At 42.7% G+C, this 14,834-nt stretch overlaps 1 protein-coding gene across 1 annotated transcript; it reads left to right on the forward strand.

The window, feature by feature from the left end:
* The first annotated feature begins 4,617 nt into the window (after positions 1-4,617).
* cplx2b (complexin 2b) lies at positions 4,618-13,545 on the forward strand. Its single transcript, XM_030102069.1, has 3 exons — positions 4,618-4,767; positions 12,039-12,214; positions 13,342-13,545. Exons 1-3 carry the CDS (start codon positions 4,737-4,739, stop codon positions 13,537-13,539), a joined length of 405 nt encoding a protein of 134 aa, XP_029957929.1. The 5' UTR covers positions 4,618-4,736; the 3' UTR covers positions 13,540-13,545.
* The last annotated feature ends 1,289 nt before the right edge of the window (positions 13,546-14,834 follow it).

Below are 14,834 nucleotides of genomic sequence, written 5' to 3' on the forward strand. Positions count from 1 at the left end.
ACTAAAAGCCGCTACAAACTGACCCGGTAAATTCCCGCGTCGATTGCAGGGTCAAACGACCCGGGTCGAAATGCCGGTAAAACCCTTTCCCACTGCCATGAGGAGCCAATTGTTAGCGGGTTTCAACAGGTTTTTTGGCCAGTGGGAAAGGGGTATTAGTCACACAGTCACATTTTATTAGTTATACTGCCATTATTTATTCTGAAAATTCATTCGCCTCACAGACAATTTGTTAGTTCTACTGACACAGTTTGAGCTACCCAGTCAGTTTATCAGTCAGACTTTCACAGGTTGTTGGTCACACTGTCAGTTTATTTTTACCCAGTCAGTTTCGTAGTTAAACAGCCCCAGTTATCATGCAGAAAATGTATTATTTATAATGTATTCACACTGTCACAGTTCAATAGTTAATGCAGCAGTTATTTTGCACTATAACAGGGTAATTATTCACACAGACTTAGTTTATTAGTTACCCAGTGGCAGTTTATTAGTCACACAGTCACAGTTTATAGTACAAGTTGCACAATCACTGATTATTAGTTAGGCAACGTCCAGCCTCAGTCTTCAGTTCTTGCTCTTCTTTTATAACTTTTACCTTCTAAAGAACAACGTGAGGGGAAAGTGTGTCTGAAAGCGTGAAGTGAAGCTGGACTCTGAACGGCTTGAGTGATAGCACATCGGAAACACAGCTGCTATTAATTACAAGAATAATTTCCTCTACTTTGAAGCAGATTGTCTGTTGTCGTGCGTTAGACGTTTTATCTGCAGGCTGTGAGTGTCACGTTTCGGCGATGCTAACCAGCTCTGAATGAAAGCCTCCTCTCATGGATCCATCTCAGCTCATTGGTCCAGCTGTCAGCATCGATTTTCACTCTCATGTTCCCGCGGTCGCCTCATAGAGAGGGGGCTTGGAGGCTCTGTGTGTGTGTGTGTGTGTGTGTGTGTGTGTGTGTGTATGTTAGAGAGAGAGAGAGAGAGAGAGAGAGAGAGCTCCCAATGACATCAGGATTTTTAACACCTGTCCCTGAAGGTGTTTAAAGGGCGGAGGAGACTCCACCCGTGATTGATCTTCTGTTTGTGAGCAGAGCGGCCTTCATCTGCGAGCTTTCAGTTGGATCATTTCATGAACAGAAAGCCAGCAATCATTAAAATAACCCTTTATCTGGGTTTCTTTCTTTTCTCAAACTTTTCCCATTGTGTACCATCTGAGATAATATCCAGCTCTCCTCCATCATGACTAACCTGAACATATGCTAGTGGAGGCTTACCTTATTAGCTACTTATATGTTTATTTATGTATAAATTTCATGTGCTGTGCGTATTTTTCTTTCTGCATTTGTTCATCCTTGAAACTTGCTTATTTCAGGGTTAGCATTCTTGCTATTACAGCAAATTTTCACTTTCTCTCGTATATGGATAGTTTGATGATCCAGTGTGACCAAGAGCAGCTGTAATTCTTCACTGGTCCACACATATGACTCATTTCTCTCTTTTTTCATCCACAGTTACCATTTTATGTGTTCAAGTTCCCTGTGTTCGCTTCATGTTTTTGTCTTGTAAACGTATGTCTATTGCTTCATTCATCTGAAAAAAATCAGTTATGTTGATGATGTTGCCTTATTCATATTTCTTATTCCTCATGAGGGTTCTCACAGGCCGTTTTCAATTAACCAATCAGAATGCTGGTTTATTGAAGTGTTCTGTTGGATGTGGAAAGTTGTTCTTGCCCTGCAGTTCTGATGAAAATAAATCTTACACTTTATGTAATGGAAATCAACACAAGTGCAATGAATCTGCATTTATTGACAATATGTTAACGTTTTCCAGCATCCAGAACAAAACAGCAGCCTGGCTGTTGTTCCTCTAATGGACCTGTCATGTTGTCATGTGTGTACTGGAATCACACACTCCAGGGTTCCCCACTTCCCCCCCCCGCCTGTCATAAACACGTCCGCTGACGGGCTCATGTTCGCCCGGCCGAGCCGCTCCCATCTCCATCTCCGGCTGTAAAACTCGGAAACAACTTCCAATTAAGTGGATAGGATCAGCGAGGCGTCCTGCCCGGCCATGATAACATTATCCCACGTCACGCACCGCCGCCAGCGCCCGGATTATGAAATTAAAAGAAGAAGGAGAAGGAGAAGAAGAAGAAGAAGAAGAAGAAAGAGGGTGGAGGGGGAGTGTTGGCGGGGGATGAGATGGGGGTTGCCCTCCAGTGCTGGCGTCAGTGATTGTGCGGTATATTTGGCCCTATGAGAAAGGAAGGGTTATGTAAGGTTTGAAAACCCCTCCACCACCACAGAGGAGACCTTCACTCTGATACCAGTCGCTCTCATGGACCAACGCCAGGCCTGTGCTGTCAGTGACTGGGGTTCAAACCCAAACAATCAGAACCTCAAATACTTAGAGCCCAAACACCCAGAACCGAAACAATCAGGGCCTCAAAACACATGTCAAAATGCTCAAAACATCCAAAACAAGAACAAGTTTCCTTTTGTTTTAATGGTGCTATCCTGATGTAAGTTATTAAATTTTATTTATGAAGTGCCAGACAGAACAACCACAATAACAACTGATTTACAAATGATCCTACATTTGCTTTGGACTTTTCAAAGCAGTTTTGAGCCGCCTAGTTTTAGGATGGTCCCGGTCCAGTTTATTTCTATTTGAAAGCTGTTTATCTACCTATTCTGCTGCTCACATCTTGAACTTGAACCTCTTTGTTTCTGCAGCTGCCTACAGTGTAGAACACACCAGATGAGTCAATTACACCAGTTTGGAACTTGGTTTACTTGTTTTTTGATTGTTGATTGTTTTACTTAGCTTCTGTTTTCATTTTATTATACAACTTTTTCAGACTAAAAGGTTTTTTTCGCAGTTACACACCGTTTCTAGATCTCAGTTTTGTGTGTGTGTGTGTTCCAGATGTCCTTGTCTTGAAGCAGCATCTTTGTTTTATTCTATTAGTGAGTCCTTGAGTCTGTTACTGTAATGATAAGAGAAATGTTCTGCGGCCACAAAATAATCGCATGCACGCACACTCTCACACACACACGCGCGCACACACACACAGACACACTCAGTTTAATTTGTGCGATGTCTCCCTGATGCTTCCACATAACATTAAAATCTGAAACACAAACAAAACAGGATTAGTCAGCAGAAAAACGATCTTTTTTTACAATATCTCTCTGCTTGATGTGAATAGTCAAAAACTAGAATTTTTATCAGGGGACTCTGAAGCATTTCAGTGAAGAAGGGTGTCCTTCTAGTACGAGTGGCAATGTTGAGTTTTTTTTTCCTTCATATATATATATATATATATATATATATATATATATATATATATATATATATATATATATATATATATTTATCAACACAAGGTGAAGTGGCTCATGGTTTTTTCTCTTTGTGTAGCAGCCCCTTTTAATCTAATCTGCAGTGTGTGTGTGTGTGTGTGTGTGTGTGTGTGCGCGCGCGCGCGCGCATTCACACAAGCGTGCGAGTGAGTGTGCGTGTACATGTGTATACAAATGTATGTGACTGGAAATGATGTGCTCCCCGCCCTAAGGCGCTTGGTCACAGTTACAAATGGATTGGCATCCCCCATCCCCCAGACAGACAGACACACACACACACACACACACACACACACACACACACACAAATCCCATCCTGCTCCTTGCTTGACGCCTTATTGTTCACCAATTATTTGGTCGAGCTCATGCAGCGAGAAGGTGGAGGGATGGCAAATTGTGCTGCTTATTGTGTGTGTGTGTGTGTGTGTGTGTGTGTGTGTGTGTGTGTGTGTGTGTGTGTGTGTGTGTGTGTGTGTGTGTGCTTGAGTGCATCCTTAGATCCATTAAGCCACACATGGAAATGCAAAAACAGAGATCCTATGTACTGAACTGAACCTCTTCGAAACCTTGACTCCTTAAACTACAGTAGGCCCAGACTCTTTAAAGTGGAACGCCAATGTTTAAAATAGAGCCAGACTCTTCCGATTAGATAAGACCCTTTAGACTAGACCAAGACACTGTCAATTAAATCCAAATTCTTCAAATTAATCCTATATTTTTGAAGCTGAACTCTTAACTCTTTTCAGTAGATGCAAAGTCTTTAAACATGAACGAGACTCTTTACACTAAAACCAGATGTATAACACCAGACTCAGATTCTGCACTGGTCCTAAACTCTTTAAATTAAAGCCAGACTCTTGCTAAAACCAGGTTTAGTCTGAACTCGGGCTCTTTGACATAAACGTAGTTCTCAACACCACACTGAGAGTTTTTGTTTCACCTGGGTTATTTGAGATGTACGTTCATTCTTTAAACTGGTCTTTTGAAATGGCCTTTGAACGGAACAATTCTTTGAACCAGACCCTTCACACAAAACAATTTCCTATCTGAAACAAAGTAATCTGAAGAGTTAACTCGGCTGTGATTTGCCGTCTCACGCCGTCCGATAAAGAACGTATTGGAAATCCATGGCTGTTTAGTGCCTGCATTGACGTGCGGGAGATGAAGGTGTGCTCAGTCTGAGCAGCTCTGATGAATTTATTCAGCCCATCACACACTTTGTGTCATCCTTTTATTTTCCCTGTGTGTCCAGCAGCATCGCCACAGACGACGGAGGGCGTGAGACGGATCGAGGCGTGTGGAGATCTCAGGCTCCGAGGCTACATGCTCAGCTGTCCCTGGCTTTAAGAAGAACCACGCTGATCAGCAGGAAACATGGATTTTGTAATGAAGCAAGCTTTAGGCGGTGAGTCCTGAGACGCCACAGACCCCATCATTCAGAGTCCCATGTGTTTGAAAGAAACGGTGCCATCCGTAGGAGGTAAATTCATCCATTCATCCATCCATACATCCATCCATCAGTCTCTCCATCAATCCATCCATCCGTCATCCCTCTATCCTTAACTTTCATCCATCAATCCATCAATGATCCAGCTGTCGTCCGTCCATCCAATTGTCCGTTGTTGTGTTATTTATTTATCCATTCTCATCCCCACACTCTCCATCCCTCCATTCCTGTGCGTCCTGCAGCACAGCACGCTCCCGCTTACCACCTGCATACGTTATATAGTATGTTCCATAGATATGAGCACCCCCCCTCCCACCCCCACCCCCCTCCTGCAGAGCTGCTGTCAGATACAATGACCTTTTCTTTCCTCCAAACACTCTGCCATTTATTTTATTTCATCAGGATGTTGCTGTTCACACACACACACACACACACACACACACACACACACGCACTTGGTCTCCAGGGGGAACAAGGCCAGTTTGCAATTTTAGCTGAAGCAGCCGGTGGGATTGTTGTTAAAGGTGGGCGTGTCAGGACATCAATCTACCAGCAACCAGCCTGCAGTGTTCCCCATGCATAAAAATGACTCTGACAGAGCAAACAAATGGATTTTCTCCCACCATGAAACATCCTTGCAGTGGGATTTTGTAGCTCTTCATCATAATTGAAGGACAGATAGAAACACTGTGAGTGAAAACCTTGATTTAACCCAAAATAAATAACATTTAATCATTTCGGTGCTTAAAAATTCCAGTTTCCTTAAAAAGTAAATTTAGCAGTTGCCATTTAAAAGCCATTGTCTTTGAGCACTTCCTAAGAACATTGTACGTGAATGCCTCAGGAAATTATAGTCTGTGCACGTCTTCCAGCCACTGTCTGCGAACACTCGTAAGTGAGCCCTTCTGAAAACCATCATGGATAAATACTTCTGACAGCCATTAGCAGTGATCAGTTTTTGAAACCACTGCCTTTAGGGAGTTCTGACAACCATCATCCATGCAGACTTCTACAAAACCATTGTCTGTGAACATTTTCAAAACCATCATCTGTGGCCACTTCTCAGAAGCACTACCAGTGAAGAAACCTTGGAAACCATTGTCTGTAAACAGTTCTTAAAACAACCATCCACCAGAACTTCTAAAAAAAGAAGACCTCTTTTTTTTACCATTGTTCAATCACATATTATTTAACCATTGTCTGAGAACACTTCTGAAAAAATGGGGTGGGGGCCCTTCTGAAAACCATCGTCTATGTATACTCATGGAAACCACTGCCCAGGAACACTTGTTTCAACCATTGTTTCAGAACACTTATTTAAACCACTGCTCAATAACGCCTCTGAGAACCACTGTGTGCGAGCGCTTCTCGTAGATGTTTTCTTGAGTCTGAAGCGTTCACCTTCTTAAACAGCAGCTTGTTGGTAGAAACACACTTTATGGATTTCCAGCTCAGGAGTGGATTTAATAAAAGTCTTTGACTATTGGACTTTTCAAAAAGACAGATTACTTTATCGATCTCTGGAGGAGAATTGGACACACACACACACACACACACACACAGACACACACACACACACACACACACACACACACACAGAGGGATTTGATTAGGCCTGGCTGGTGTCATGATGTGTTGGACCCTCCTGAAGCCGAGCTATAGATTTGTGCTGCGGGCTGCGGTTTGTACTTTTTAATTACTGATGGGAGAGTTTCCGCACAGAGCTGAGCGAGTCCGGACGGTCGATCGGACTGAACCTCGCCCTGCAGCAGGTTTTCATCAAGCTGACCGGAACTCAAAGCTGTCACACATCTCAGTCTACCCTGTTGTTGTGTCCAGGTTGTGCCTGCTCTGAGGTTCTCAAAATGCGATTTACGCGTTTCAAAGAAAATCTGAATAAGGTCCTGTTCACACGACAGTTGAAAATGCAGCATTTTTGTATTTTTGTTTAAGAAGCGTTTTGCTTTCATACAGCAGAAATGATGAAAACTATGTAGCATGCCTGGCCACTAGTGGGTGCTGTTTGTTTTTGTAATGAAACAAAAACAAAGAGAACAGGACACTGTGATCCTTGATAATGGCGAGTACAGTATGGACAGGTGATGAAGTGGATTGCTATGATGGGTGCGTTTCCCACGAGTCGTGTTTTTAACCGTTTTCAAAAAGTTGCGTTTTCTGTGGCTCTGAGCACTACTGTGGTGTGAACGACCCCCGAACCGCTACATTATTGTCATATAGAACCGAATTAAAACTATTTCAAAAATCATGTTTTCTATTACCAAATTATAATGAATAACAATTCAGTTACCAAAGAAATATCTCAGCATAGAAATAAATATTTTAAAGTTGAAACTGTTTATATGAAGTATAATTTTTGATAATTATTTACCGAAAAAAAGTATTGTAAATATAAAATAAAAATGTAAAATTAATCATATGATTACAATTTATTGGAATGAGGTATAACGATTATGCCATCAATTAAAAAAATATCAATTTATTGTAATGACTTATTTAGGACTTTTATAAAATAGATGAATAAAAAAGACAAAATAAAAATTATGAATTAATGCCAAAAGTAAATGTAATAAGTCCAGTCTTGATTTAGTTAATAAATTATTTAAAAAATATTTATCTTAAATATATGTTTATGTGTTTAAAAAAAACCAAAGTTAAATTGAAAATAATTTTATCCATTTAATATCTAATTAAAACAAAAATGATTAAATGAGAAATCATTCTAATTTATTTTTCAAATAAACTAGATAAAATTATTAAGTAATGAAGAAAATATTGACTAAAGAGAAAATATGAACTCGAGTTTTTTTTTTATATATATATATGAGCTGGATTGGGTTGTACCTCCTGTTTCATCCTGTGTGCTACAAAGTAGCAGCAGCGTCACAGACGCAGGTTTCAGTTATTACTCCTTTTCATTTTGAGGTGATCAGATCGAATCAGAATCAGACACGTGAACTTCTTGTCTTTTCTCATAAAGAAGCCGAGAGAAGAAAAGATGTTGCAGAGATAATCTGACACATCAGAGCGACGCGCTCCCGGTCAGGCGGCGCCACCGCCACCGCCGCCTCCTCGCCGTTTCATTTCCTGAGCAGGCGAGGACACTGCGATAACAGGAAGCCGCGGGGCGAATCCGCCACTGGACCCACAGTTTGTGATGCTTCAGAGCACTTCAGCAGCCTCACGTTGAGTGGACCAGTGACCGGGGATCGAACCTGGTGCACAACAAGCACGTCCAAACAAACTGAGAGATTTGTGTCCACAGCTGCTCTACAGATTTGTGAAGCAGAAAATAGTGCATGTGTTAAAGCGCCAGTTAGCATGAGCATTAGCTTAGGTTATCAGAACTTAAAAGCAGCTAAAGCTAATGCTCATTCTAAAGCAAACCTGGTGAGCAGGATTTAAGCATGGAGCTGCTGCAAAATGACGATTTAATGATCCTTCATTCCTACGAGTGGTAAACCAGCACAGCGTTTCCCAGACGTTCCTCTGCACTACAGCTCAGAGAAATGTCACGTAGCGTCCTCCGCTCAGAGTCTTTACTCCGAGGACTCGGTGCGACAGACTGCATGTTACTTAACATTTTCTCAGTCTTTACATAAGAGGGGATGTCCGCTGTGTAACACATCTTATTGAGGAGTTTGAAACCAATCAACCTGAATATGTGTTTTATTACTCATGTCAAAACAGCAATTGGCTCGCACTGTTCATGTCACACTGAGAAAAAGCTTTTATAATGAGAAAATAAGTTTAATTAAATTTAATTTATTGTATCATTTACATTATGGATCATAGAAATCCACATGACAGCGTTGGAGACTACACAAAGTCTCGCAAATGAATCTCAAGTCTCACTTTCATCCTCTCTGAAGTTTTTTTTCTTCCTTTCTGAGCAGCTGCAGTTCTTCATCTGAAAAGCTCCAGTGCATCTAATCACGAGTATCTCTCTTGCTGCTGTTATCTCCGCGCACTTCATCCCCTAATCAGCTTCTTCCACTCCAACTCAATCAGTCCAATCAGAGGCTCTCTGCTTCGGTTACAGTGGAGGAGAAACTGCCGATGCGTCTTCATATTCAAAGTGTCTGCGCCGCTCCTCGACTGGATGGAGTGAAAAGGGGCTGAGAGGACTCAGCCTGGAGGTGCCCACCTTTGTTTGCGTAGGAAATGTGTGGACTGGCCTCTAATGGACCGGTGGAGGTGGAGTGGGGAGGGACGTCTGTGTGGTAATGGAAAGAAAAATGGAAAAGCCGGCTGGTAGAGGTCAGCTGATAATCATATTAGTGCTGGAATTTTCGTTTAGTGAAAGAAAATAGGGGAAGGGGGAATCACAGAGGACAAACAGAAGGACAGAGGGACGGGGAGCGGAGGGAAAAAAAACAGTGAAGGTTAACGAGGAAACGCTCCGGATCTCAGGAGACCATTAAATTAATATGAACAGATTTAGTTTCAGGACAAAAGCCTTTTAAAATATACCCATTCTGACAAAATCAAGTCATCTGAAGGCTGACAGGGCAAAAAGCAGTCTGAAACCAAGAAAAAGACACTTTGAAATCAACAAAAATCAGTTCGAAACCAATGGAAAACTGCCTGAAACCAAATAAAACGACCACAGAAGCCACAAAAACGAGCTAAAACCAAGGTAGTGCAGGGAAAACCAGCCTGAAACCAACCAAAAGTGGTCTGAAATCAACAAAAACCAACCTGAAACCAACAAAAACTGTTCTGAAACTAACAAAAATCCATCTGAAACTGACAAAAGCCAGTCTGAGACTCAAGAAAACCAACACATACTAATTTATGCCATCCTGACAATAGCTTGAAGCAGTCACCCAAGACAGTCAGGAACAAAGTCAAGCCAGGATTGAATTAGTTAGAAAACAACAAGAATCACTGAAATAAAATGTTAAAGCAATCAGAATCCAACAAAAATCCATCATAAAGCAGTTTAAATCAGTCAAAAACCAGCAGGCTGAGTCGGAAACAGGTTTAAAGGAATCATTTAACAACAATCATTTAAACAACAGAAATGTGCTTAAAATTGATGTAATGCGATCAGAAAACTGTTGAAATTAGTCTCAAGTCAACAAAAAAATCAATCCATGTCTTTCAGAGATCAGGAGACTAACTCACACTAGACTTTAATCAGAGCTTCAGCTTGATTCACTGGGAGTGAAATCCTTCTTCAAATGTGAGGAAACGTCAGAAAACTGCTGAAATACACACACACACACACACACACACACACACACACACACACACACACACACAGACACACAGTCCATGTGTTGCGACAGAACCTCGGTGGACAGTCTGACATTAACCTGGCCTCCCTGCTGGTCCCGGGGAGCCTCTCTCTGGCCGACCCTCTCACCAGCTGAGCTCTAATTTGCCCCCCTCAGGTTATCTGCCACTGCACTGCTCGGCGGGGCAATTAGCCCCCCAGCAGGCGTCTGCAGCAGAGCCAGGAGAGGGCAGAAAGCCTCTCAGGCTCTGAGTGTGGTGACGTGGTGACGTGGTGTTTTTAATTCAGAATTGGTTTATTACTAACTGAGCAGTTCAGAATTATATCTATGACTTTTGTGTTTACATGGGAAAAACCAAGGATTAAATCCTCTTTGACGCCGGGGGCTGCGAAGCATTCTGATTGGACAGGGGGCGGTCGTGAAGTACGTATGTTTCCTGGAAGTAAACAAAGAATGTTGCCGAGGATTATTCTCTTCTTTCTTTCTCGATTAACTTTGACGCTACAGCTTTGAAAATGTCCCCATGGTTAGGCGCCCATCCATCCGCTCTTTTCATTTTATCCAATTCTTCTAAAGCTCCAGTAAAATAAATCATCTCCGTACGAGTCGAACCGCAGACTGCGGACCGCCATCTTTGAATATTTCATCATCACGACGGACAAACTTAATTCCAAAGTTTCCAGGCATTTACATGGTCATTTTTAATGCAAAATTAGGGTTTATTTAGATTTAAACAGGAATGAAAATGACAGATAACCAATGTTTACGGCCAATTTTCTTTTGCTGTAACAGTGAAAATATTGGTGTCAGAGTTTAAATGTACAAAGCCTCTCAGGCTTCCGTTTGTGTCTTGAAGGCTGACAGCAGAGTTTTGAGGTTTTTTTGATTAATGTTCATCTTTTTATAAGTGAGGAAAATATATGCCTGTTAGTATTGAACTAATTAGCATTCCTGTTTTGTATTTAGTAAGTGAAAAGTTGCTCAGTTTAATTTTTTTTCCATCAAGTTTTGTGACTATTATGCTAACTGTTAACATGTCAGTGGGTTTTCCCATACATATTAGCATAAAGCTAGTGGGACTTATAATATCGACACCTATAATCGGCCCGGTCATTGAGTCAATCCCCAAAATGGAGACCCCCAAAAATACAGTGGAAGGTTTCTGTCTCCACTTGAAATCTTGGTGTAAAGAGGGGCTGAGTGAGATGAATGGATGGAGCAGAAACCACCTCCACACTCCACGTCCTGTTCTTCCTCTCCGATCGATGCCCAGATGAAGTTTTCTCTCTGCTGCCGGCTCCATAATTCATACACTCTCAGGTGGTCCTGTGTTTACTATTGATCACGGAGAGGCATCGACATGCTGGAGGGAGTCGCCTCCTCGCTTCCGTGATGGACGAGGAGCCGAGAAGAAGGATGCTTCTAGAAAGGCAGCACAGACCACCAGCAGTTTGAACGTTTTCACTCCAACCGCCCTCATGAGGAGCTGAAAATAACTGACAAGCCTGAAGCAGAGGGCTGTTTTTAGATAAATATAGGAGGAAAAAAAACTCCTCTTCAGGAAAAATCTTCATTTTTACATTTTTTAAAGAGACATTTTATATCTCTTCCAGTCCACTTTAGTCTGGATATATAACATTACCATTATAATGCACTTTGTTATAGACAGTTTGTACTGTTCCCGATGGTACAGTTTGTCAGTGTTACAATCTGCTCCTCCACATTTGTTCTTTGACTGAATGCAAGAGAAGAAGAGTGAATCACTGCACTATCTGCTGGTACAAACTGGTACTGCAGAACTGATCGGGCTAGCTACTCAGATGGTTAGCTTTGCTGGATTTCTCTGCTGTGCTACTTAAATTTAAAAAAAAACTGACGGAAGTGAGTGCTACCTGGGCAAAGGATGGTCCATTAAATTATGGGGTATGTTTTTGACGTGGATTTCCTTTCCTCGTGTTTCCCCCTCAGGAGCCACCAAAGACATGGGTAAGATGCTGGGAGGAGAGGAGGAGAAGGACCCGGACGCAGCCAAGAAGGAGGAGGAGCGGCAGGAGGCGCTGAGGCAGCAGGAGGAGGAGAGGAAGGCCAAACACGCCCGCATGGAGGCGGAGAGGGAGAAAGTACGGCAGACCATCAGGGACAAGGTGAGCGCTGATCGGACGGATCGGGAGAGGGAAGTCACTGGAGACGGTGATGGTGGCGATGTTGGTTGGGTCAGATGTGACTGGTTCAGGACTAGTTTCAGATGTTTGACTGAATTTTGGCTAATTTTTCTGACAAGTTTCAAAACTCTTTCGGATTTGAAATATCGAGTGTGCAGACTACTTTAGGTTCGACAGGTTCTTTCCACAGGTTTTAACTAGTTTCAGTCAGGTTAGTGTGGAGCAAATTTTAAAAGACATTTGGTAGTTTGGTACAGATGCCTTTGACTTTTCAATCAAGACTTAAAGGAATACTCCGAAGATTTTGGACCCACGCCCTATCCCGATCATTTACAAGTAAGATAAGCTCATAATTACCTTTTTTGTGTCCATTCGTCCAGTGGCTGGATCCCAGCTGTTAGCATCGTAGTTAGCTTAGCTCAACTGCGGGAGGTGAAGAGGAAACAGAGCCGGACTGACGAAAGTGGACAAAATACTCCTTCCAGTGGTCCAGGGGATGGCGTATCAGCACGTGAAGTAAATCCAAATGGTTATAAAACATTTTAAAAGATGTGTTTTCCTTTTCAATCCATTAAAATAATGTTTTGATACACACAGACCTGCGCATGCGCAGTGCTCCACGGAAGGATATACCGGAGCCCAGCAGTAGAAGCCAGAGACTCAGCTGCTGTGCGCTGGTATATCCTTCCGCGGAGCACTATGCTTGTGCAGATCTGTGTGTATCAACACGTTATTTTAACGGATTGAAAAGATAACACGTTTTTTTAAAATGTTTTATAACCATTCGGATTTACTTCACGTGCTGATACGCCATCCCCTGGACCACTGGAAGGAGTATTTTGTCCACTTTCGTCAGTCCGGCTCTGTCTCCTTTTCACCTCCCGCAGTTGAGCTAAGCTAACTACGATGCTAACAGCTGGGATTCAGCCACTGGACGCACAGACACAAAAAAGGTTTTTATGAGCTTATCTCACTTTGTAAATGATAGGGACAGGGCGTGGGTCCAAAGTCTTCGGAGTATTATTTTAACAGGGTGGAGTATCATGTTTCCATGACGACACAAGCCCACAAGATTCCTCTCTGTCCACCCTCTCCCGGTCTTCACGCAGTACGGGCTGAAGAAGAAGGAGGAGAAGGAGGCGGAGGAGAAGGCGGCCATGGAGCAGGCCTGCGAGGGCTCGCTGACGCGTCCCAAGAAGGCCATCCCGAGGGGCTGTGGCGACGACGACGAGGAGGACGAAGAGAGCATCCTGGACACCGTGCTCAAGTTCCTGCCCGGACCCCTGCAGGACATGTTCAAGAAGTAAAACCCCGAGAGGAGGGACCCTGGGATTGGGGTCCGGCCGGGCTGCGGGGCCGGAGGGGATGTGGAGGAGCGAGGAGGCAGCCGGGGGTGTGTCACAGGGTGGGAAAAGCAGATCTGAGGTGTTGAGTGGATATCAGACAAGGGGGATGGGGTGTTTGAGGGGGTTAGAGGTCAAACTGTTCGAGGCTACTCACTGCCTTTCTACTTTAACTTTACTTTTTTCTACTCCTGGACCACAGCGTCATCCCTCCCTCTTTTTATTATTTCCCCACTCCCAACTGCTTGATCACACATGTCCTACAGTCTATCTCTCCCTCCTACACACACACACACACACGCACACACACACACACACCCACACACACACACACACACACAGCAGTATCCCCTTAAAGGATGGTGGAGCCCCTCGGTGGGTTCCCTCATGCCACTGCCACCGTGTTTTCCAGTAAATGGAGCATGTCGTGTTCATTTCAGTGGGATTTTTTTCTACTTTTATGAACCTGCTGTAGTTCTTTGTATTGAAAAAAAAATGTTCGTTGAAAAAAGAATTCTTCATATTATTAAATCAACATTTTAGTTTTTAGGGACACGTGCCTTCATATAATCTCCTCCAGCAGAGGAATTGTACATGAGGGTTTTATTTGGAGAAAAAAACAAAAAAACAAAAAACACGTTCAAAGATACAAGATTGGACACTTTTGGCGTGATATGTTTTTAGGAAAGGCTTATGGTGATTTTAATCCTCCTGATGTCCTGAAATATATTGTAGCATTTCTGTGACACATTAGCTGAATTTCTGATGAAAAAATATTTAAAAAAAAAAACCTCCCCTCCTTGCTGGTTTAAAGGTACAGTGTGGTTTATGTTATTCCATATTTGTACACCGTGTGACAGCAGTGAGTCTGTGAGTCTCATTGTTACAGGTTTCAGAATCTCCTTCTTCTTATTGTAACTTTGAGAGAATAAAGTAGAGTGATTCTGCACCATCTATATGTATATATACATATATATGTATGTTCAGTGATGTTTTGGCACTGTTTGCTCCATAAAGAGTGAAATGAGACGATTGCTCCAGGATATCAGGAGGATTAAATCTGAACAGAAAAGTAAAGCTTCACATCCCAGAAGGTTTTAAAAGATTTCCATCCATTTTGCCTGTTTTGAGTCGTAGTTACATGATTACGGAAAAGCATTTGAGGAGGTGGGACCCCAGCAGACAATCAAGGTGTGGTGCAGGAGGGGGAGGGGGATTGGGGGAGGGGTGGATGGGGGAGCTGGGATTGTGCATGGGAT

The sequence above is a fragment of the Salarias fasciatus genome, chromosome 2 (genome assembly GCF_902148845.1).
Source record: "Salarias fasciatus chromosome 2, fSalaFa1.1, whole genome shotgun sequence".
NCBI classification, from domain to species: Eukaryota; Metazoa; Chordata; class Actinopteri; order Blenniiformes; family Blenniidae; genus Salarias; species Salarias fasciatus.

Excerpts from the sequence above, each read along its gene's own strand:
- cplx2b (XM_030102069.1), top strand. The coding sequence starts at position 4,737 with ATGGATTTTGTAATGAAGCAAGCTTTAGGCG. Across the intron at positions 4,768-12,038 it reads AATGAAGCAAGCTTTAGGCG|GAGCCACCAAAGACATGGGT; the intron begins GTGAGTCCTGAG and ends TTTCCCCCTCAG. Across the intron at positions 12,215-13,341 it reads GGCAGACCATCAGGGACAAG|TACGGGCTGAAGAAGAAGGA; the intron begins GTGAGCGCTGAT and ends GTCTTCACGCAG.